Below are 25,570 nucleotides of genomic sequence, written 5' to 3'. Positions count from 1 at the left end.
ACTGGAAAAAAAAAAAGGGAGCGGGGATAGGACAACAAACTGGCCATCTAGGAATACCAATCAACAGATATTGAGATCAGAAAATATAATTTGGTTTGTCATATCTTCATTTCCTTCATAGGATAATTAGTGGTACAATGAAGGCCCCCTGCCAAATGGCTTTGCTAATCAGCAGTCTCACAGTCAGTATGGCTGAAGGGCGGAATTCACCTAACACTGTATTTAGATATAAGGTTTCAATCTAGTGATGGTTCAGGCTTGAGCCTGAAGGACACCTGCAGCATGACAAATCAGTTCCTGGAGCAGAGTGGACTAGATAGTGAGGCAACCTCCCACACCCACACTGATTCCAAGTGATCAGTTTGTGCATGTAATGGATCAATAAAATCCAGACAGGCATTATTGCCAGTCAGCAATACCCAGTCAGTAGCCACATGATCTGTGCAGATGAGGTTCTCTTGTCTACATTACCTTGAGTTGCTCCACAAAGTGCTTCCCTATGTTGATGCCAGAGTTGGGGTTGCCCAAGATGATTTCAAAATGGTCTTCAAGGGCAAGCCTTTCCCTCACATGGCTGAGACGTTCATAAGCCACCGTTGCCAGGGGGATGCAGGGAATCCTTAAGACCACCATCAGCCCATGTCCGCTGGGGCATTGCCGTGAAGAATTGATGAGATTCTGGGTGATTTCTAGAGTTTCAACAGTTGTGTAGTTTTTCATCTGGGACAAGCCACATACTGCCATCATGGCTGCAGAATAGTGCTGAACAAGGACAAATGTCCTTATCACTGCACTGTGCAGTCTGGGAAACCTTGAAACAAAACAATAATACCTTGTAATGACACTTGGATGACAGAAGATAACGAACCCTTTCAACAGGAATCCCAGAATAGGAAGGAAGGGGTGCTCAGGCCCCCCAAGACTTGGCTTCAAAATGATCTGGCAAATTTAGACCACCAAGACTCCTATATAGTTTACCCTTCACTAGAACAATCAGTCAGAAATGTAAAAAATGAAGCATTAAGAAATATGAAGATGGTGATTATTACTGAGCTCCCCCCACCCCAGGAATAATAAAGGTTACCTGCAATCTATCCTAAGTATGCTTACTTCAGAGTAATGAACAACTGAGCACATGGAGGTCATGTCTGCATACACACTGAACCTATAAGAGTCTTCTTATTTATGGATAGTTGAATCATAATGAATGGGAGAAATGATTTTCCCTCCTCTTGCAAGAAGGCAAAATTAGTAACAACTTGTGCGCCACTGTTGAGCCTCCACACTTTAAAAATGCTGTGATATGTGCATAAAATGAAGACTGGACCAAGCTAATATTACCCCTCTTTAATTTTAATCAAATTGTAAAGCAGAGATTTTTTACCTTTTCCCCAAAGCCATGACCATCGCTTCAAAAGAACTGTCGTAACGGAGCAATGGAAGGCTATGTCCAGAAAGAGTAGATTCAATAAATTCAGACAAACCATAATACTTCTTGTTTTCATTGTACAACTCTGCACCCTAGAATAAATTAATATTATTTATTAACTATTAAAGCAGGGAGCAATGATCACTGTATAACAACAGTTTGGCAATTCTAGACATCACATTATCACAAATACACATTCTTGCTCACTCAAACAGCTAGTCTGTGCCTAACATTCTGCCCCTTCTCCTAGGTTAATACTACTTAACCTCTCAACCCAAATCCTCATCTATACTCATTTATTTAGGGTCGCCTTGACTACACAATCTGACCAGGCAACCACCTCTGGCAGCACTATTGCTGTGAGCTCAGTGATTAAGATGCAGTGTAGAAACCAGTGTTCTTACTTACTGAGAAAACAACCCAGAATAACTGTTAGAATTGCAGGGCTACTAGGGCACTCTTTTAGTAAAACAAAACAAACCATTGTATTTTTATTGTCAGCAGATGGATGGTAAGCACAGAATCTCAGCTCTCAAAATCCCTAGATTTCATCTCAGTCGTAAGGCAGAAGGCAATAAAGCCTAAAGAGACATACAAAACATGGAGGAGACATGTGGCCCTCCAGACACTGGTCAGCTGCAACTCTTACCAGCCCCTAGCCAGCATAGTCAGTGGTGAGGAATAGGAATGGAAAAAAAATTTGAAAATATTTTTTAAATGGTTGAAAATATGGATAAGCTGTACTGATAGGAAACTTCATAGTTTGGGACCTGTTTGTGCTTTCATGCAGAAAATTCTGTACAAAAACTGTTATCTTCTACAAAACTGTTTTTGCAGTTTTTGAAGATTTTTCTAAAATTTCTAAAATCACCCATTGCTTCCTTCAAGAACTAAGTTAGTAAAAAGTTATGTTCCTCATGTAATGAAAAAGAGTGTCCTGAAACCTGAGACCCAACCACCAAGAAAAAGCAGAACAACCATGAGATGCTTCAGATTTTGGGACTTGATGGGAGGAAATCTGCACAAATATACATAGTGGGCCCTCCCCTTATGCGGGGATCCGTTCTGGATCCCTCCTCCTGGGGAAATCAGCGTATGCTGGAGCCCCACTGGAAGTAATGGGGCTCACGCCTGCAGTGCATGGCGCACAGCAGCACACGCGTACCATAGGCGTGTTCCCCATTATTTCTTACAGGGCGTGCAAGGGGCTTTTCCGGTGTGGCTTTCAGCATATGAAGTTTTGGGCACAAAAAGTGTTTCCCATGCAAAAAGTATTTCCATACAATGTACAGTACATTGATTTCTGAACAAAAATACTGCTTTTTGCTTGGATATACAAAATACTGTTTTCTGCATAGGAACTTCCATAGTAATCAGTGTACTTTTGCAAACCTATTACTGTACCAAAAACATATTTTTTATGCAAAAACAATGTTTTGGTGTAGCAATCAGTGTGTTGTTGTTGTTATTGTGTGTCTTCAAATCATTTCTGATTTATGGCAACTCTATCACAGGGTTTTCTTAGCAAGGTTTATTCAGAGGTGTTTTGTCCTTGCCCTCCTCTGAGGTTGAGAGAGTGTGATCAGTGGCTTTCCATGGATGAGTGGAGATTCATACCCTAGTTTCCAGAGTCATCGTCCAAACCTCAAGCCATTACACCACACTGGCGCCAGCAATCGGCATACACTGTATAAAAATACTGCTTTTTGCATAACAAACAGGTGTTCCTAAAAACACACATACATTTTTTGCACAGAAAAATCATGTGTGCTGTTGCCAAAATGAATTTTCCTCAATGAAGTCCCAGAGTACAAACAGTAGTTGAAATATTACACAGAAAGCTTTGTATTCTCACAGAGCAGAGAAAAAAAATTGCTGAATTTTTTAATCCTTTCATGCAGGAACAAAATATAAGAAAAGTTACATTCCAAGAAAAGAATGATGTGAGCTGCAGTCTAGTAACATCTGGTATAGAACATATCAAATTACTTCTAGTATACATGAAGATAACAGTATGTTGAAGCTATCCATAAACATGAAGAGTGGGCACTCAGTTATCATCCTATCAGTGATTAGTTATGAATGGCTTCATCATGAGCCTTATCACACAAGAAAACGAAGTTGATACAAAGCCAGGTAGTAGCAGCTTTCTTCATGCCTTACTGCTGTAGCACTTCAGTTCTCTTCCACTGGGACACAGTTGTAAAAGCATATCTTTTTTCTAGCTGAAAACAATCTGTTTAACGAAAGACACACTTTTACACCCATCTCCCACAGGAAGAGAACTGAAACACTACAACATCTGTAGTAAGGCACAGGGAAAGCCACTAATCTCCAGCTCCATTTCCACCTTGTTTCTTATACTCATTGGTCTCAAAAGTTACTTTGCAAGCTCTGATCTGGAGGGCCAGAAATTGCCAACTCCTGCAGTAAAGGTGAAATGTGAAAGAAGTGTGTGAAGCCTGGAAATTCACAAATATGGGTAAAAGTTTCCTTACTTTCTCAAGCATTTTGTCACAGCCTGTAAATAGCATGATTGTGATAGTAAAACTAGATTGAAAAAGAAAAGAAAAGCTCACATAGATCCTAAGAATATCTTCTTACATTGTTGTATAGTGAAGGCCAGTGGATTTCATTATAAGGGCTGATGCGGGTGTACTGCGTTTGCAGGGCATAAGGGAAGGAAGTCACATGAAGCGTCACAATATTTGGAGCCTCTTTGACCTCTCTGCAGTTGAGCAGTCTGTCCACATATCCCATGGCTGGATCTGACTGGGGATAAAGGCTATGAACGGCACTGTTAAAAAAACAGAATATGCAGTCAATGGTTAGCAAAATAAACACTTAACATACGGTAAAACATCTGAATGTCCCATAGTTTTCTTTTGGGTGTTGAGGTAACCTGGACATCTCCCACATTTTACAGTACAGTTATAACACTATGGTCCTTCTATAACTGCCATGGTAATATTCTATGGATTCCTGGTATTGGTTATTTAAGAAGATGCATTTAAAATTCCAAACAGCAAATCTTGATTTTGCCATTCTATGTAAGAGACACAATTTTAATATACCATTGTTTAAAATGGAATATCCATGGATTTTAGTATCTAAGAGGGGTCCTGGAACCAAACCCCAGTGGATACCAATGGCCTAATGTATTTTTTAAAATGTACACTGATTTTGTATATTGTTTCACAGTGTATGTTCTATGGTTGTATTTGATTACCTTGAAATATTTAGTTGCAAGTAATGCACAAATTCTTGTAAATATTTTGCCAAAAAAACCCTTTATTAATCAAGATATTTGGAACTAAAAACAGAATAGATTTAACAGACATAGTAATTTATTAAAATACAAAATCACATTGGCTGTATCTTCACTGCAGAAATGATCCATGTTAACACCACTTTAATTGCCATGGCCCAATGCTATGGAATCCTGGGAGCTGTAGTTTTGTGAAACATTTAGCCTTCTCTGTCAGAGTGCTCTGGTGCCACAACAAACTACAATTCTCAGAATTCAATAGCATTGATCCAAGGCAGTTAAAGTACTGTAAACATGGATTACTGATGCAGTGAGGATGCAGCCATTAAGAGTTTGTGTTTATACAACAAGTATACATAAGTGAGAGCCAGTACGGTGTAGTGGTTTGAATGTTGGACTAGATCTCTGGAGACCAGTATTCACCTCCTCACTTGGCCACGGAATCCCACTGGATGACCTTGGGTAAGTCACACTCTCTCAGCCTCAGAGGAATGCAAAGGCAACCCCCATCTGAACAACCCTTGCCAAGAAAACCATGTGATAGCCTTAGGGTTGCCATAAGTCAAAAACAACAACAACAAATACATAAGTGAATGGGTGGTGTCACAGTTATGCTATCACAGGCAGCAAGAAAGGACGCCATTAGAGATGTGTATACTAAAAATCTTTTAAATTATTATACTATAGGTTATAATTGCATGTCATAACAACCACCTCGTTCTGACCACACTTCCCTGAAAAAAGAAGCCATTCTTACCTCACAAGATCCCAGTGAGCATGGTCATGAATTAGTACAAAGAGTGTGTGTGGATTCTGCATAGAGTTTTGTAAAAATGCTTTAAATTTTGTCTGGGCTTCAGCATCAACTTTCACCACATATTGTTCCACCCTCTGCCTTGTAAGATGTTCTTTCTCCAGCCCAAGTTCTAATAAAACACCTAAAGAAAGACAAGTAATGTCAGTCAGCCTGCTGAAATTGCAGTGGCAATGCTGTTAACCTTTCACACATTTGTGTCAGTAAGCACCTGATTGCCAAAGGTGGAACAGGGTCTGCTGATATGTCACTTCTGAAGGAGGAACACATATGAGGAAATCCACTTTCTCAAAGGAGCCCAGATCAAGATTTTGAGTGCTGGAGTCTGCAATGGAGCAAACATGAGAGAGCAATTTCTGAGCCACTGCAAGCTGGAAAGGGCGGATCTGATGCCGCTCAATGTGATAACCTAGATGAGGGGAGTAGGGAAAGCAAAATAAAGTGAGAGACAAAGAAAGACAAACCTTATTTCTATGTTTTACAGATTTTTCTTGTGTTTATAGAGCAAAATGTCAGCATCTGGAAGAAAAGTAATGTGGTATGTGACAGCAGCAATATCACAGTCTGATTACATGGGCATGTTCCTGGGGGGCTCCATGCATCAAGGGTCTGGCCTTGGGGAAAGGAAGGCATGCCTGGCAGAGGTATCTGGAGGGATATACAAACTCTAGCAGTGATAAGGTTTGTTGTTATTGTGTGCCTTCGTGTTATCTCCAATTTATGGTGAGCCTAGGGAGAACCTATAATGGGGTTTTCTTGGAAAGATTCGTTCAGAGGAGATTTGTGCATTGCCTTCCCCTCAGGCTAAGAGCATTTGACTTGTCCAAGGTACACCCAAGAAAAAGCAAAAAGCCCACTTACAAAGGGGGGAAAAACTTTGGCCAAGATCCAAGAGTGTACTCCAGTAATCCACTGGAATGCTAGTTGAATACAAACTGAAACTTTCTTCCCTTCATCCTCCTGCTTGAGCGCTCCTTGGCACCGAAAACTGACTTCAAAGATTCTCTCTGTCCTCCAAAGCAGATTTTTAGGGTATACATAGGCTACAGGAGGAAGGGGAGATACTGGCAAAAGTAGCATGAGCCACTGGAGATACACCATTGGATCCTGGCCTGGATTCTCTCTTCCTCTGGCATTTTGAAATCTCTTTTCTCCCTCCAACAAGGGATGTAAGTTTTATAGTCAAATTAAGGCAGAGGATCTGCTGCATGTCAATTCAGGAACATTGCAAAGGAGAAAGAAACAGAGGTTAAACCACTCAGATCATCCTATTACAATAAGACAATTTGATATTTACTGAGATAATTTACAAACCAGCATTGTGCCAGAGAGGGATACCAGAGAGGGATGATCAAAGGTCTATCTAGTCTAGTATCCTGTTTTGCACAGTATCCTACCCAACGGGCCTCAGAAGCCCACAGGAAGAGCACAAAGGAAACAGTCCATCCCTGTATCCCTGCTGAGCTATGAATCTTTAAAGATAATCTTGTGCTTGTCACTGTCTTTCACTTTTACTGGATTCCTGCAAGGGTAATATTCCATTCTCAACTCATAGGTGGCAACAGAGCCTGGAGATGTTTCATTTTGGACAAAGTTCCACACTGTTTGGAAAAGTTACTTTTTGGACTACAACTCTCAGAATTCTCAGGGAATTTTAGAAGCTATAATCCAAAAAACAAAGTACTGTAACTTGTCCAGGCTCCAGGGAAGACTTGGAGGGATATCAATATGAAACAGCAAACACTCTCATATGTCATGTGAACACATCACTTACTTGTACATACAGCCGTTCCAGATGCATCCAGTGCTGCTTGTTTATTCGCTGCAGCAGAGAGAGACGGCAAAATGTGGGATCGGTTTTCTTGATAAAATTTGTCCAACAAAACATCAGTGTCACCATCTAGCAAAAGATAGAATTCATTCTTTTCTGTTAAATCATTATTTTATGTTGTACCAAGAATTCTCAGTTCTAGTATCCCCCAGCCAGAACCAAGGCCTTGTCTGCCTTTTAAGAAAGATCATTATATTTCAAATGCACCATAATGTAATAAAGTTTATTCGGTCATTGACCAGCAAATACAATAGCAATCATAAAAACCAATATTAAGCTCTAATTGTAAAAACTTTTAGATTGCACTACAGCTATGAATAGCAAAAGAGATAAAAGAGATAAAAGGATAAAATGCAATTGTTATACATAAAATACAATCACAGAGGACAAGACATGAGCCATATTACACAGTCCGCATCTGACTCTGATAGCTTCCAGTTCTCTATCAATATCGGTCTCAGTTAATATTTCAATTTCATCTCTTCATTAGAGGACGTATTTTACATACAATGTAACAAAATTTTGCTACTTTGTATACAATGCTAGGTATCTGACAGTTCAAAAGATTACAAACAAGTGAGGTATCTGTACAACTTGTGAATTTTCCCAAAAGAGGTGTAATCAGTTGAAGTCGGGTATCTTTATAGAATGCACTTACTGTATGTTAACCAATGGAAGAAGCAGAAAACAGCTCAATTTAGTTTCTAGATTTCATGTTTTTGAAGCCGAATTCCTAATCATGGCCTGATACAGACAGGTCAAAATAAAGCTGCTTCAAGTCACTTTGGAAGTGTACCGTTTAAATGATACATGCGTTCTAAGAGTCCAGAAGCCGCACCAAAGCCATGCTCCAGTCCTAAGGACTGGAATGCAGTTTTGGTGCAGCTTCCAGACTCTTAGGATGCATGCATCATTGAAACACCATACCTCCAAAGTGACCTGAAGCAGCTTTAATTTGGCTTGTCTTTATAGGGCCTAAGTAAAGCTGAAAACAACAGGTGAATTCTGATCGTATACAGGAAGTACTGTAGCTTTTAGTAAAAATTTTGTAAAACCTAGTTTTTTGTGGGTTTTTCGGGCTATGTGGCCATGTTCTATAAACGAAACGTCAGAAATAAACTCTTATAGAACATGGCCACATAGCCCGAAAAACCCACAAAAAACTTTGTAGAACCTTTGTAAAGTCCAAGTGATGAACTGTAGAGTAGTGAAGGTCTTTAATATGTTGGATAACTGTTTACCTGTGAGATGAACTGTTCATCCTATCCTTAATGCATTTCTAACAGCCTAATCCTTTGGGGTGGCATTGTTTTTCAGAGAACATGAGTGAGAAGGAACTTAAAATATTCCACCAATTTCACAATATGCAACAGATGCAAAGCACCAATGGCCACGCTACATCTTAAGCTACAGAACAAGACAGAACTTCTGTAAAGTTAATAATTTTGCTAGAGATCAAGTCACATGAATAATTAAACTACCTAGTTATGATCTAACTCAGCTCCCACCATTCAAACTGGTGCCTGCCTAATGTCTTGGATAATAACTCCTCTCAGCTCCAGCCAGCACAGTCAACAGCTATGGATTATTGGAGCTACAGTTCAAAACATATGGAGGGCAACAAGCTGGAGAAGGCTGCTCTAGATTCTTAGAAATTCTTTAAAAAGACTGCCTCTGTAAAGAGATGCCATGGCATACCTGGACAGAGAGAACTGAAGAAGGCCCCCAGAGCTTCTGCTTTCCCAGTAATTAGTTCATAATTAACTTCTTTCTGGTATTCTGCTGGAGTGAGCATACTTTCGGATAGTATTCTTGCTTGGTATTTCCCTGAGAAATACAAAAAATAAGGGAAGGAAAAGTTACTGTTACATGCAGTTCAATTCATTTGCAAATACAACACAAATAATTCTCACCAAAATTTCACCGGATCCAAGGATATATACAAAAGTTCATGAAATGGTAACCTTTCTGAAGTGAAGCAAGTCTGAGCTTGTATGGGAAACTGCCTGGGATTCTTACACTGGCTGCCAAGTTCAATAGAGCACTCAGAAACCCCTTTACTGAATTTTGAATGTGCACAACAGAACAGCAGGATATATGAAATAAAGTAAAAATTACTACTAAAATTCAGTTCTTTTTCATTAACATTTGGCTGATATACCCCAATGATATCATTAGAAACATAATGCAAAGTGGAGTGTGTCAAGCCAAGAATAGCCAAATATAAGCTTTAAAGTTTGCAATTTAATTTTAAAATACTACTAGTTTTCATAAGAGTTCAGAGGATTGCTCTATTCTGCTCTCCTGAGCCCTGTTGAGAGATTTTAAAAGCTTCTTAATGAGAAGAAACATATAATTCCCTTCTGAAATCAATTTAGAACATACAATAATTAATGTAATCTAAAGAATTAGGGATACAATTTATTTCTGGCTGTGGATGTGCCTTCAAGTCACCTATCAATTTATGGCAACCCCATGAATTTTACAGGGTTTTCTTAGCCAAGGAATACTCAGTTCCTTCCACTGAAATATGGCCCATAGCACCTGGCATTCATTGGCTGTCTCCCACGCAAGTGCTAACTAGGGCTGATTCTGCTTAGCTTCCAAGATCAGGTGAGATCTGGCACCTTCTGGGTATTAGGTTCTTTATCATTTGTTTAAATGTAACATTGATCATCTGTTTACATTACAGAATGCCTAACATCTTTTTTTTGTCCTGCAGTTCATTTTCACAGCAGAGCCCAGGACAATCTGACATATGGTGTATGTGTGTGTGTGTATATATTGTGAGAGAGATGATTGAGATTGAGATTTGAGCTCCCCCAAATCCCAGAATCTATCTAATCAGAGGTGTAGTCCAGAAAAATAACTTTCTCAATTCCTATATGTGAGTAGAGCTTGGAGCATTTCTTCTAAAAAGAAGTTTGGTTTGTTATTCATTGGGGTCATGTTTTTCCATTATTATTGCCCCAGGTACAAAAGCAACATCCCTTGGGGGAAAGCATCTTTTCAGAGTGCTGTTGTGTTAGGCTTTAAAAAAATAACAGCACATCCCATTATCCCCCCCCCAAAGAAAATATATCATGAATTATTATATGTTCATCAGACATACACCTAGCTGCATAGCAGAGGTGTTCATTGGAATTCTACATATTCATCAGAATCCTGTATGGCTTATGTTATGTAAAATTACATACATCTAGTTACAAAACAGAGGTGGTAAGAAACCCCTTTACTGAATTACAAATGTGTGTAATGGGACACTAGCAAGAGCACACAAAGCACATCAGGCACTTTAACAACTCTGTTATGTAGTAACTTAACAGCAGCCCTCTACTGAATACATATGCAATTCTCATTCCTGTAGATATAAGTCCACAGACAAAGACATAAGGTCCCAACAGGATTCCAGTGGTAATTTTGAGCAAGTTACCTCTAAGCTCTGCCTATAAGCATAGAAGAACATGATCTTTAGAAGAAGCTAATGCTAGAAACTCAATGGCCAGACATGCATGCATCCTTACGCACACTATAGTCTTGAGCCGCTCAGTAATTACATTGTTTTTGTCAGCATAAATCTTAATTTCTTACACTCCATGCATTAGCAAAATTCTTTGTATGCCACACTGGTGTGATACAGTGGATGGAGTTTAGGGTTTAGATGCCAGACAACATGTAGAATAGTCTTAAACAAAATCCTGTTTCATATTTCCAACAGTTACATAAAAGCTCTAAGTCACTCAAGTAATGAAAATGCTAGAATGTCCCATGTTTTTCCTTAGCAGCTCACCTGTTACAGCAATGCAAGAATCAATGGTTCTGTTCCTACCAGCGCATATGATCACCACATAGTTGGTCTTCACTAGCTTTCCCTCAATGAGCATCTTAAACATTTCTGAGAGCCCCTCTGCTAAAGAATAGTTGCACTCAATGATGTGAACGCTGTCATTACATGAGCTGGCTGCTAGTCCTGCTAGCCAGGGAAGCTGAGCTGATGTCACTGGGGCAATTGGGCCAGGAACCTGGGGAAAAGCTTGTGGAATGGCTTGTTGATACTGACGGATTTCCGAAAGATGAGATTCCCGCCATGAACGCATGAAAATCTGCTCCAAGTCTTCAATCAAAGGTACCTGGTCTGAAGCTAGGGAAAAACAACATAGAGGCAGAAGTGATCATACATTAGGAGTCATTCTGTTTACAAAACCATTCTCCTCTTTCCTGAGCACAGTATCTAAATTAAGCTTATTGCAGATGTCTAATTCCACTGATTTCACACATGGCATGCCATGGGCCAGCCGTCCCAACCTGCTCCTCCTGACCACAATTCCCACTGTCCCTGTCCAGCATGGCCAGTGATGGGATCTGTAGATACAGGGCTGAGGAAGTCTGTCACAGGCTTTCCTAAAGTTAGACCTTATATAAGTTAACATGAATGTTTTGCTTTCTTTGTCACAGTAAATTCTGCAAAATGATAAAACCATCTGAAAATCCAGAGCCCTCAATGTTTATAGACTTCTTTATTTAGAGCAGAATACTGCTTTAAGTAAATCTGCCAAAACAGAGAGCCCACACATTCTAGCAAATCCTACAAGTTATGATGTACCTCAGGAACTCCCAACATCACATTTTAGTGATAATTCTATTCCTCATAGTAGTAGACAATAGATGATGTGTGTAAAATATATGAATATATGATGCATAAAATAGCCTTCGGATACAGTGGACCCTTGGTGTCTGCTGCGATTTGGTTCCTGAACCCTCTGTGGATACCAAAATCCATGGAAGCTCATGTATCATTAAATAAAATGGCATAGGCCTGAAACAGACGGGCTGGAAAAACTGTGGCAGGGCCGTGCTGGCACAGTTTGAGCCAGGGCTGCAGTGACCACACGTGTCCAACCCCGATCTGGGCCGCTGCCATAGTTTTGAACTGGGCCAGCAAAAGGAGCAATATTTTGCTGCTCTTTTTTGGCCTGGTTCTTTTCAGATGACACAGGTCTGCCATAGTTTCCTGCCATGTGACCCTCCAGATGTTGCTGGACTGTTGTTATTACAGGAAAGATGATGCCACCTAAACATGAGGAAGAATTTCCTGACAATGAGACAGTGAAATCCTGGAGAGTGATGGAGCGTCCTTCTTTGGGGGTTTTTAAATAGAGACTGGATGGCCATGTTCAGAGTGCTTTGATTGTGTCTTCCTGCATGGCAGGGAATTGGACTGGATGGCCCTTGTGGCCTCTTCCAACTCTATGATTCTATGATTCTAAGAACTCCCACCATTCCTCACCACTGGCTAGGTCTAATGGGATTTATAGTCCACAGCCCACAAAGGGCAGTCAAGCCTGGCAATATCCTCTGGTTTTTGATTTCTAGGCAGAGCTTGAAAACGTGAACTTTAATTTTTGTATATGTTTTAGATACATTGTAACTCTTGATTGTTGTCACATCTAAAACAAGCATAACTAAAAATTAACAACAATCAAAAGTTACAATGTACTTAAACTATAAAAAATTAAACATGTTAAAATCATAAACCATTAAAAACAAAACAACAAACATAAGGTCCTGAACACAAATGGGACAAGTAGTCTTTGTGCATAAGGCCTTGATTCCTAAACTGGAAAAAAAGATGGGACATCAATATCATCATCATCACAGACAACTGGTAAATTTGGCAATTCATATCAAATTTTTCTAGGGTGTCTTATATGTTGAAAGAGAAAACTCACCAAGTTGAACAAGGTAATAGACTGTTAGTAAGAGTTGCATTTCCTCTGAAATAGGTTGCATTGTAGAGGCTCCATATTGTTCATAAGCTCTAGAAATAGACTGTGCATTTTTGTAACATGTATATAAAAGAGGACTCACTATGACATCATTAAGGTTCCCACAAAGATAAGGAAAGTTTCCATGCCCTGTGAAATAAAGCACAATGTAGAGTATTGGGATTCCATGTGTTCTGTACCAAAGAAGTAGACCAGACTTGTTTTAAATCACTTGTTTTATAGTTACCTTTAAATATGACAGGCTTTGCTTTATATATTTGAAGTAAGTTATCAGGAATTGAAACTGGCTCTCCAGAGGCCACCACCGGAGAAGACGCTGGTCCTAGCATGGCAGCATGAGGTAAACAGGATAAGCCTCCTCCTCCTCCTCCTCCATCTATAAATGAATTCAGAAAGATTAATCATATATATATCGCTGCAGTAAACATTTTTATTCAAAATATTGGTTCAAAAAATTGGGAAAGAACCAACACACCATTCCACTTCTGATATCAGAAGCTGTGCAACAAAAAAGGCCAAAGACAATGTGTGCTAGAGAATTAAATAGTCCTTGCATTTCCTTCCAGATCTATGATTCTATGATTCTACATAGACTAGGTATTCTTGGCTTCATTCAGTGCATATCATTGCTTCTCTGAAGCTTGAGGAAGAACCTCACAATTCCCTTCAGTCAACATAGCCAGTAGTCTTAATTCAAACAGCAACTGACACCTAACTCTATTTCTGACACTATAGCTCCTGATACATCCCTCTCCTTCTTGTTGCCATTCCTCCCAGTCCTGCCCTGGTGGCAAAGTGTTTAAATGCCTGTACTGCAGCTACTCACTCACAAACCACAAGGTGAGTGATTTTAATCCCAGCCAGGGGCTCAGGGTCAACTCAGCCTGGCATCCTTCCATAGGTTGCTAAAATGAGCACCCAGCTTGTTGGGGACAAGATAAAAGATAAAAGTGTCACTGTTCTCCCTGCTTTTTTCAACAAGAACAACAACAACAATGCAGTCTACCTCTGCTTTAGTCTACTAATTTACAAACTGACATGTGGTCAGAGCCCATCTTAAAAATGCAGTGTTTCTTAAGGAAAAGGAAAAAAAAGTGTAGAGAACCTGAACTTACCATTTTTACTTCTGTTTGCAATTTGTGGGTTGGGCTGTAAATTCCAGGCTTCGTTGGAAGATGGGGATTCCGGTGACCATCCTTTGTGGCGTTTTTTAGGTGGTCCTGGGTTTGTTAAAGTGCCTAAGAATATTAAGAACCCAGAAACTAATATTTTAAAAGGACCCACATTTTTTTTTCTTTTATAATACCACATGATTGAACATTTACTTTCAAAATTTTCAGGGTGCCTTTCCATAAGCACAAGAGGGGGTACAACAATAGGACACATACCAAAAAAACCACATTCTGAATCTATAGCTACTTGACATCATATAACATGATTTTTAAATGGTTGTACACAGTACACTATACCATAAAAAAAAACAGTGAAGAGTGTATATCTACAATGAAATACAAAGACGAAATTAGATGTTACAAGCCATGGATAAGGATAGCACATTGGCCTAAATCCTATTGTTAGTCCTGCTTATACTAGATCCACTGAATCAATGGGGCTTTATCTATCTCTTGATTTACCATCAAGGCATTAAATGTGCCTTCTCCAGTAGACTTAACCAATAGGTTTCCAGCCAGAATATGTTAAATAGCCACACCTGTCTTCTCCAAGTGCCCTCTAGATGGGCTGTACTCTTCAACATTTCATAGACAAAAACTGGGACCCATGTGACCAAGCTACATCAGGATATCGCAAATAGTTTTAAAAATATAATAATATTTTTAAATAATATAATAATCAAATAGTTTTCCATGATTAGTTTGGAGCTTAACATGTTTAGGTTTGCAACCTCTAAAGGGCCAAAGTCCTTGCGCTAGTTTATTTTACAACTTTCCCCACATGGTGGCAACATGCTGCTATTTGTGCAACAGCTGAGTTATTCATTTGTCTTTCCCTCGCAAACCCAGAGGGAGAAGCTCCCATGTCAATAAAACACTACTGCTGTAAATCCTTGTCACATTCTAATGCTGACCTATCTGAAAACAACACCCTCTTGCAAATCCTAAACTATTTGAAAAGACTGTTCAAATCGATTTCCAGACAAGCAAGGAAACAAAAATGGCCCTGGGCCGAAAAGACACACAAATGGAACGTTTTACCAGTTTGCACTGATATTTATTGTCCTGTATTTGTACTATGAATAGGGCAACTTTGATTCCTAGCACTGTGTTCTTTATTCATAGAAAAAGTACAGCATGGCTCAGCTCAAATTCTGAGCAGAGTAGATTGCATTCTGGTTTGTTTGTTCAGAACTAATAGATACACTGACTGTTAGCGAAACAGAAGAAATAATGAGATGAATCTGGTCTTAGTCATACCTGACTCAATTAAAATTATGACTTATATACACAAATCCTACTGATTTCAACAGGTCTACACTTCCATTGAATTTAACCAACAATAGACATGTGTGTGTGTGTGTGTGTGTGTATGAAAGAGAGAGAAGACTCAGAGTGGGTAGTTGGCCTTGTGATCTTAAACAAAAATGCTCAGAAGTTAAGTCTCAGTGATTTCCATGATGCTAACATACAGATTATTGTTGCCTATTTAAGACTATATTCATTGAATTTCTAGTGCAAAACAATTTACTATACTTACAAATCATGACCTCAACACACTTATTTAAGAATTTATATACTAGCCACCAATATACATATTTCCAGATCAGTTTACAGTAAAAGAAATATGCACAAGAAAAACACACAAAAATTGGCCAGTAAAATGAACGCAGAAGGTAAATTAAATGCAATTGTTTAAGAGGTAGTAAGTAACAGAAGCCATTATATGTGTTAGGTTGCTAAAGAAATATGATTCCAGAGCCCAGTCATAATATAGCATTTTTGGCACAGGAAACATCTTTCCTATGCAGAAAATTCTGTTCCAAAAGGCTTCTTCCTATGCAGAAAATTCTATTTTCTATGCAAAACACCCACATGCAAATTCTGCCCAAAGAAGGTCCTAAACTGCAAAGATGGTTGTCAGCCCAGGATTTTTCTCATCAGAGTTTCTTGACACTCAAGGAACTTGTTTATAGACATTTTCTTCTAAATATTTCCGAATAGTTTTTCTATCCCAATTGTAAAGATTTATTCAACCATGTATCTTTAGTGTATGGATAACTCCTTAGATGTTTATTCGTTCAGTATTTTCTATTGTGAATTGCCTTGTGAGGGATTATTGAGGCAGAAAAATATTAAGAAAGGAAGGAAGGAGAAAAGAAAACGGAGAAGGGGAAAGAAAGAAAGAAAGAAAGAAAGAAAGAAAGAAAGAAAGAAAGAGATACCTAATACTTGTGGCCTTGTCATGGAAGATAAACCACTTTTCACCGAGTGTTGCTGAGGAGAGTCTTTTCCATTGTAGACTGCTTGGCATGCAACTGATGGGAGATGATCAGGTGCTGTGTCAATGAGAAGCATAAGAAATATAAGGTTATTCCATAGATACCACTGTATATGGGACACAGTGGTCATAAACACAAACCTCCCTGTCAGGTTTCCTTTCAGCAACAAGGTAGAGCATTTCCATTGAGCTCTCTTGAGCTGCTCCTGCTGAACAACCATCTCGAGACCCAAATACTACTGTCAAAAATACATATCTTACTTCCAATAAAATGTAGCCTACACTCCCTAGTACAATGTCTGTGCCACAAAAGTAAGGGGAATCCTAGTACTTCATAAGCACTTTCTTATCTGAATTTATACAGTAGAACAGGACTAAATAGCAGCCTGTGCTTGTGCTGAAGTTGAGGACTTTGAAAAAGATCAAGAATAAGACTTTCCTTCTGATTAGCATTCTAATACTTCCACTTCCATTCTCTGAAGATGCCAGCCACAGATGCTGGCAAATCATCAGGAATAAACTCTTCTAGAACATGGCCACATAGCCCAAAAAACCCACAAAAACTATGGATGCTGGCAATGAAAGCCTTTGACTTCACATTCTTATTTTCAGCTGACTGAATAAAGCTGAAACCCAGGAATTACCTATGCATGGTAGGTACCCTGTCGTACTTCTACAGTCCTCGGTTACTTCTACAGTCCTAGTGTTCTAAATAAATCACAAATCAGTTGTCTGTTCTCTATCCAAGGAGTATTTTATATGTCCAAAAAGAAAAACATAGAATGAGACTTAATATTTACCCATCTGATGCATCCCAGCTTGAGCAACTGGATGTGCTGCTAAAACAGGCTCATTTGTGACAGTAGCTGGGGAGCCTGTATTCTCTGGAGGTGGGAATAATGTGTTGGAACAAGTATTGGATGAGCATTGCCGGGTTCTGAACTCTAAAAAAGCAAGATGCTATATGTTCAGAGAGAGCTGTTCACATAATATTTGAAAATCTTTTACACAGTCACTGAAGCTTTGTGTATTCATTGCAGACAGAACCACATCTATTATTGCCTATAATAGGATCATGATCTTTGCATGCATCTGTCCATATACTTGTATGTACACTTGTCCCTCCATATATGCTAGGGATAGGGGCACAAGACCCCTGTGAATATTGAAAAACGCAAGTAACAAAAACACCCTGTTTTTTACCTCTCTGGGAATCTCTAGCTCCTCCAGAGCAACTCTGTAGTCAACATTCGGCAGACACTGACCATAGAACTGCACTGGAGGAGCTACAAATGCCCAGTAGAGTATTCTCTCTAGAAATCTCTAGGTCTTTCAGTGCAACTTTTAGTTACAGTTGATCATAGAGTTGCACTGCATGACCTAGATATTCCTAGAGAGAACATATTAATCCAATCTGTGAATAATTAAATCCACAAATATCAAAGCCGCAAATATGGAGGGATGAGTGTATTTGCAAGTATCCCCAAGAGCTCAGAGCAAAAAGTGAGCTTCATAGGAGCTTGGTGAGAAAAGTCAGACTGAAGCACATTAGGCTGTGTGTAATGTTAGCCCTCTCCACCGGCCACAAGCTGTTAATTCACACTTATTATGGTGCATGGATTTGCTACAAGTAAGTCATCATTAAGCATAAGCTCTCTAATATGTTAAACAAAACTAAATCATATATGAGAGTGTGCAACAGACACATATAATAGGGGTCACAAATCTTGATGTGTCATACACAAGATTTGTAACTCCCATTGTATATGACTGTTGCACACTCTCATATATGATTTAGCTTTGTGGGCCTATTGTTTACTACACTGTCACCTTCATTTCTCACTCTCAGCATGTTCCAGTGCAAACATTGAAAGGCAGTAAAGCCACAAACTGCACTTGATCTTCATACCTTCATATTTCAGAACCAAATGTTCCACATGCTACAATCCTACAGTTGTACCATAATGGCCCTCACCACTTTGAAGTCACAAATCTTGTGTTGAAGTAAACTGTAAGCACTCAATACCATCACTGCCACCACAGCCCTTTCTTGCATTAGGAGGCAATCTGCCTGATTCTTCTTCCTCAAGAAATAGGAGGAAGATTATAAAAGGACATATATGATCATTTTCCAGTTTATACTGAAGGCATACTGGAAGCTTGTAAATGTTTATATTCCATCTGTCAGGGAGCTACTTAGGTAAATATGTTAATCAGGCTAGCAGCTTGAGATTCAATTACTTCAGTTTTTGAAAATGTTTATAAAAGAATATTCAGCGTCTCCTATATCTTAGCTTTATTTCTAACTTTTTTTTTATTGATGGCACCTAAATCCTTCAAAAGCAATTCCAGTACTCCAAAGGGCCAGCTTCATTATCTCACCTGCCCCCTTCCAGCAAATTGCAGATCCTTTGGTAAGAGTTCCCTGTGCATTCCTGACCAGATAATACTTTAAGTGTTTCTGTTTCTTGGGCTGAGTGGTCAGCTTAAGATTGATGTGATTGGAAAACTCGGTAAAGTAGCAGAAACCTTTCTTGCCACAGCCGACACAATTGCCAGAGAAACCTGATAAAATAAACAACACAGAGAGATGTGGAGAGATAAGCAAACTAGCACAGATAATGCATTTCAATTTATTTGGAGTGGCTATTAAGAATATACTTCATCAAATTCTCTCCTTCCCCTTTAAAAAAAGACATGTAAATATTGTTCGGTGTCAGGTTTTTCTAAATAAAAGTCTATATATAATAACTACCCCCATCTCCATAATGTGTAGTTTTAATGATATTTCAGAGAAGGATGGAAATCCCATTTCTCTTTGTTAAGACTGCCAGGCAGGGAGATCAATAAGGTGATAGAAGTAGAGAAGAATGATAAATTAATATAACAGAATGAGCAAGCCTGAGTATATATTTTAAACATAAGCAGTGGTAAGCAGAACAATACAAGGCCTATCCATTTTTAGCTTTGGGCACATCAATTTAGCTTTGAACACACCTGTGAACGTTGTTTTTCATAGGTTGGCACTGATGTGTCAAATGCTGGATCTGGTATATTATGGCTTATAAATGCAACCAGCTCCAACTATGGCTGACCGAGAAGTTCATTTCAGATTGTTTTCTCCAAGAATTTATCAAACAACATTTCTTCATTTTTGAATAAAAAGAACTTGAGATTAAAAGGGGAGAAATGAAGAAGAACCAAAGCTGAACCAAAGCTGGGCGTTAAGTGGCCAAGTCTTACAAGTCTCGAGTATGAATTCCTACAAATTTAATCATGTTAGAACTGAATTTGAGTTGCCAGCTCTTTTTTCTTAGAGGCTTCTCATCTTTAGCACTTATATGGCAGAGAGGAACAACATAGTCTTCTCCATGTTGGGAATAGCTGTACTTATTAATTTATTAGGCCAATGTAGATAGTTGAGAATTTTGTTTCATTTTTTTAAAGATTTATTGGAACATCCACCATCTAGATGGACTTTATGTCAGCATCCTGATGCCAAAACTGGCTGGGTGCAATATGGTGTCAATTGTAAACACATTCAGAGTGAAGACTATGACTACTGCAGAATTAATGCAGTTTGACACCGCTTTAACTGTCATGGCTCCATCCTATAGAACCCTGGGATTGATAGTTTGTTGTGGCAGAGCTCTCTGAAAGAGCTAAATATCTCACAAAATTCCAAATCCAGACTTCCATAGCACTGAGCCACAGCAGCTAAAGTGGGATCAAACTGCATTAAATCTGTAGTGTAGATGCAGCCTGTGTTCCTTGTCTTCACTGTTTTCCATTTTGTGAATTTACTATGTGAGCAAATCCAACTGGCTGTGTCACATGATATCACCATATTTCTTACATGATCTCTGGGTGGGATTGTCTCAGGAATAAATCCTGGATTTTTGTTTTTTAATGAAACTGAATCTAAAAAAGAGGCAGTGATCAGTACAAGAAAAAAGTGAAGAAACATGAAACCTCATTTCTCTCACACACACACAAAGGGATAGAGAGAGAGACTTTCATCTTAAAATATGAATTCAAGGCAGGCTTAGTATAATAACTTAGTTACAGCCAGCAAAGAGGTTGAAACGCCAAGCTGATCTTACCATCCGCTCAATAAATAGATGCTCACTCTGTGTAATACCTTATTTACACACAAACATCTGGACTCAGCGCTCAATACGGAGAGTTGCTCATTTTGTACGTAAGCTGAATAAAACAAGTTTTGTATATACATTGTACATAAGGCAAAGGTCAGGGGAGCCAGGCCAGCCAGAAGGTGTTCCCATTTATCTCTGTCATCAGGCTGAGACCTCGAGATGGCTTGAGATCAATATTTGTAGTCCGACAGATAAAGGCCTTTCACCTTTAGGTCATCAGTTCAAAACCAGCCTGCATCAATAGTGACTGAAGGTTGTTAAAAATCAATGAAGGCTCAGTGGTCTATGTAAATTACATTGGCTGACTCTGCTGGACCACATCTGACAGACTATCACCCCTCTTGGTGCTGCTGTGACATCTGAAGGAGGGAGGCCAAGGACTGGGCAGAGGAACTGTGAGAGGGGGAAATGACCTTTACTTTAGCTAAAGCACTGCTCTGTCAGGGCTGCTCAGTGTTCCATTTCATTGATAATGCCTTGTAAATATCTGAAGATGTCATGCCAGAATGTGCTGACGCTCACCTATTTAGATGGCTTTAAATGGCATTAGATAAATTCAGTGGCTTTTAGCTATGACACCTATATGGCACCTCCAGACATATGATAATTCTGAATATCCAAGACTAGAAACAACTGTGAGCCATGGCTGTTGTCCTCAGATCCTTCCCCATGGCATCTGATTCGATACTACAGAAAACAGGATGCTGCACTAGACAGGCCTTGGTCCTGATCCAGCAGGGCTCTTCTTACACATTGTCAACAGCCATACCAGAGCTTGGAAGTAACATGTTATGAGTAATGCTGTTATCTGTAATAGATTATTGAGGTGGAACAATGGGGATATAAGCATACTACTTTGGCAAAATAAACCAATAATTGGTAATGCTATTTACTTTTTAGAGGAGTCAATAATGGTTACTCTTCTAAAAAAAATCATGGGGAGTCATTTGTGAAGGATGCAGACTGTTTTTGCATTTTTAAAATTTTTTAAAACTATATATTTGTAAGTAACAAGAACAACAACAACATAATGTAAGCAGATAAGTAGCAGGTTACTCTTCAGAGACTTGCTGGACCACGTCTGACAGACTATCACCCCTCCTGGTGATGCTGTGATATTTAAAAACAAGAATTCATGGGTCATATAGATGGGAAATGAATGAACTATATTTAATTCTTGTACCTCACTGAACATTACAGTGAGCCCTCCATATCCACAGATTTTTCATCCACAGATTCAAGCATGCATGGCTTGAAAATATTTTAAAAACATAGAAATTCCCAAAAGCAATGCTTGATTTTGCCATTTTATATAAAGGACACCATTTTACTATGTCATTGCATTTAATGGGACTTGATCATCCAAGGATTTTGGTGTCCACAAGGGTTCCTGGAACCAAACCCTAGTGGATACTGAGGGCCCATTGTATAAAGATATGTGTGAAAATAGCCCTTCTGTGACTATGGAGTTTATCATACTGCAGCTAATTTCAGCATTAAAAAGAGATTAAAGCACATTTAAAGCATCCTGCAAATAAAGCGAAAATGGTAAATGCATGAATGATTATCACACACAATTGGACAAATAAAGTGATATCGGAAATGCATTGTCATTGAAATCCTGAAAGTAAAAAGATGCACGTTAATGCTTCTTTGTGACCATTTTAACGGCGAGTTTTGTGTGACGTCGTGTGAAATTGTTTCATGTAATTACACAATTTTTCTGGAATATTCACAGGATAAACTCCCAACGTCCTTCCTGTGATAAACTCTGATGTATTTCACATACAATATTCAGGCTAACAAAGCTGTCTGTTCCTGTGCTTCTAACTGGCTTTTTCTCTGGCTTTAATTATTTGGACATATCTCCTCCATATTTAAATGCTCTGAAAAGCAGATTTTACAGAACAAGCTGCTGTTACATCTACAGGTGTAAGCCACTGCAATTTCCCCTTTCTCCCAGGCAGATTTTTCATCCACTTCCAAAAACCAGCAGATAACGGGATGCCTCACAACTCTGGCTCTTCAGGACAATGTGCAGAGACAATCTCCTCCAGTTTACTGTAGTTGATCCCCTCTAGTCTCTCCATCACAGCACCAATGCTTGCCTTTTTGTATCCTTGGGTGAGAAAATAGTGGTGTTCTTTGATATCATTTTCCTTTGTTTAAAGTTTCCTGAACAGTCTTTAAAAGGAAAATCTCTCACTCTGATGAACAAAGAGCATTTGACAGCCTCCATTCTACATTAAAGACTAACTTTCTTAACTCATTACACTGATCCCCAGAAAGAGTGCACATATTTTGCAAAAATGGGACTTTTGCATTACAGCATTCAACATAATTTAAAAACAAACGCAACCTCTAATATGATGGGTCTACATGTATCACAAAGCTGGAACCATAACCATAACAAATTCTATGGAGCATAACCAAAAAAACTAACCCTTAAAAAAAGCCCACACACACAGAGACAATAAAAGACTTGTATTTATGCCCTGCAGGCATATCACTGTCTTGTCGTGTTTGCAAGGCAAAAGTCAAAGAGACTACTCAGGAAACTACTAAATGCACAAACACGTTTCCTTCTGAGCATACAGATGCCCTCCAGGCACATCCATAGATGTTTGCAGAGCCATCACAGAAACACTCAGGAAACTATTTTGAACACATTCAGAAGAAGTAGTGTGTATTTTCCTTCTGTGAACAGATTGTTTTATGCCAATCAACAAGAGCAAAATACAAGAATGACCCGTTAGAAATTTGTGCATGCACATATCAAAAATACTCCTACCATATTTGACTCAAGGGACCTCCATGATGTGTGTATGGCATGCTCATGTGTACACATACATAGCCACAATATTGAGGGTACAAAGCTTTGCATGTTATTCAAAGATCCTGGAATCCCATGCCATCACAGTGGGGTAATGATATGAATGTAAAGGATCATAGGCTTTTAAATTCAGCAGTCTAACCTTTCTTCTGCCAAACAATGAAACAAGGACATTTTGCCAAGCTTCTGCAGGATCTTGAATTACTGTAGATGCATCCAGCCTTTAACATGTGCTTTACTTGACTTCGTCTCTCAGCTCCTTTACCTCTCTCTGTGTTCATTATTTTTTTGATTAGCTGAAGACTTAGGATAGACCCTTCCTTGCAAGTTTTGTTTTTCTAATGGTATTCTGCTTTATGTTGAGTTCAAGGTTTCCTGATAATGGTTTGGTCAGCCATGAGACCAGCAGTCAGATTGCTACAACCAGCCCAAATTTCCATCTTGTGACAACCCTAAAGCAAACCTACCATGGGGTTTTCTTGAAAAGATTTGTTCAGAGGAGGTTTGCTATTGCCTTCCCCTGAGGTTGAGAGCATGTGACTTGCCCAAGGTCTCCCAGTGGATTTCATGGCCAAGTAGGAAACTGAACCCTGATCACAGTCATAGTCCAATACACAAACTACTACACCATGTTGGCTCCATTGCAATTAAGGTTGGCCAAATGAAAAATATTTGATATCTCCTTGTCACAGAAATTATGCATGTCCTGGGTAGTGGCATTGCACTCAACTAGGAAACTTAATTTGGGGGGACTATAATTCCTAGAGTCCTCCAGTGGCCATACTTGCAAGGCAATGCTGGGAGTTGTAGCCCCCCAAAGTAACTTTTCAGGTGTCTGGAATCATGTAAATAACTATGCATCTTTTACAACAAATTGGCTATTAAGCTACTAAATGCCTGATGGAGTCATAAGTTTATGAACACAACAACATATAGTCTCATCCTATATGCCAACATAACTTCTGCCAGCAAACTGAAAACTTCTGCTTCAGTTTCCATTGTCTAAGCATGCTGAAACCCGTTAGACAGTGACATAAACTTAAGAAGGGCAAATGGAGTAGTTGAAGGGACTAGCTACATGTATGGGAAATGTAAAGAGAAACTCTATGGTCTTGTGCATATTTACAAAAATGGAAAGTAAAGTAAATTATTCAATTAAACTCCCAAGCAAGTCCCCATCGGATTGTAGCCTTAGCTATCATTACCGAATGTTCCTTACTTCCCTCTTCTCTTTCTCTTCTGGTTTAGCATGCAATTAACACATATACTACTTCCTCTGCATTAACAACCCCTTAGAAACATTGAGCAGTTAACAGTGGTAGTAGCAATGAATAGGCTGAGTGGTACAACATCACTGCCTGTATCTTTAAAATGACAACACATTGCTAATTTATAGCCCCTTTAATTCCTTTACCATTGCAGGATAATTGTATTGTGAACCATCAAAGTAAGCAAGATCTCACAGCAAAACAAATTATTGCTAGACAAAGTTATATACTCTGCCACTTTGCACAAAGCTGGCTGTAAACTCAAATCCCAAATTTAATGATACTGGGTTCACATTGCATTCTTTTGACTATTATTGGGAAGCCTCTACAGATGCTTGTTGCCTAGTAATATAGAGAACAGCAACCCTAACATACTCAAGACTTTTACTCCGTAATATATAACTCAAATTAGTACAGAAAACAATGTAGAAAGCTTCTGTGGGATGCCTTTGCACACATTTGAAGGGCATTAAGTAATTTGATTTTCATCAGCATTAAATATGAGATCTCTGTAGACGTTTTTTAAAAAAACATTATTTAATCATCTTGTCTAGTACTACTGCAAATATTTTTCACAGCTCACTTTGGACTGGGTTCCTTTTTCACTTTCAAATCCTACCTCTGACGAACAATGCATGAGTCCCTTGCATTTTGTTTTGTCCTTCCTTCAAGGAAATTAAGGCGCGTTACAGACCGCCGAAAAGCGGCGGCCTGCACCCGCCCCTTTCCCC

The 25,570-nt window shown here is 39.0% G+C and overlaps 1 protein-coding gene across 3 annotated transcripts in view; it reads right to left on the bottom strand.

Moving 5' to 3' along the window:
- The window catches only part of GREB1 (growth regulating estrogen receptor binding 1), a 103,698-nt gene that overhangs the window by 24,429 nt on the left and 53,699 nt on the right, over positions 1 to 25,570 (bottom strand). For all 3 annotated transcript variants that reach the window (XM_042446658.1, XM_042446657.1, XM_042446659.1), the window contains 14 exons: positions 18,964 to 19,146; positions 17,382 to 17,525; positions 16,526 to 16,639; positions 14,244 to 14,366; positions 13,355 to 13,504; positions 13,072 to 13,257; positions 11,133 to 11,483; positions 9,041 to 9,169; positions 7,286 to 7,411; positions 5,723 to 5,920; positions 5,455 to 5,635; positions 4,034 to 4,226; positions 1,385 to 1,521; positions 472 to 811 (listed from right to left, as the gene is read on the bottom strand). In XM_042446658.1, coding sequence (XP_042302592.1) covers positions 472 to 811; positions 1,385 to 1,521; positions 4,034 to 4,226; positions 5,455 to 5,635; positions 5,723 to 5,920; positions 7,286 to 7,411; positions 9,041 to 9,169; positions 11,133 to 11,483; positions 13,072 to 13,257; positions 13,355 to 13,504; positions 14,244 to 14,366; positions 16,526 to 16,639; positions 17,382 to 17,525; positions 18,964 to 19,146 — 2,555 coding nt within the window. The remainder of the gene's footprint in view (positions 1 to 471; positions 812 to 1,384; positions 1,522 to 4,033; positions 4,227 to 5,454; positions 5,636 to 5,722; positions 5,921 to 7,285; positions 7,412 to 9,040; positions 9,170 to 11,132; positions 11,484 to 13,071; positions 13,258 to 13,354; positions 13,505 to 14,243; positions 14,367 to 16,525; positions 16,640 to 17,381; positions 17,526 to 18,963; positions 19,147 to 25,570) is intronic.

The sequence above is a fragment of the Sceloporus undulatus genome, chromosome 1, assembly GCF_019175285.1.
Source record: "Sceloporus undulatus isolate JIND9_A2432 ecotype Alabama chromosome 1, SceUnd_v1.1, whole genome shotgun sequence".
Classification (NCBI taxonomy): Eukaryota; Metazoa; Chordata; class Lepidosauria; order Squamata; family Phrynosomatidae; genus Sceloporus; species Sceloporus undulatus.
This window is presented reverse-complemented; position numbering and strand designations above follow the sequence as displayed.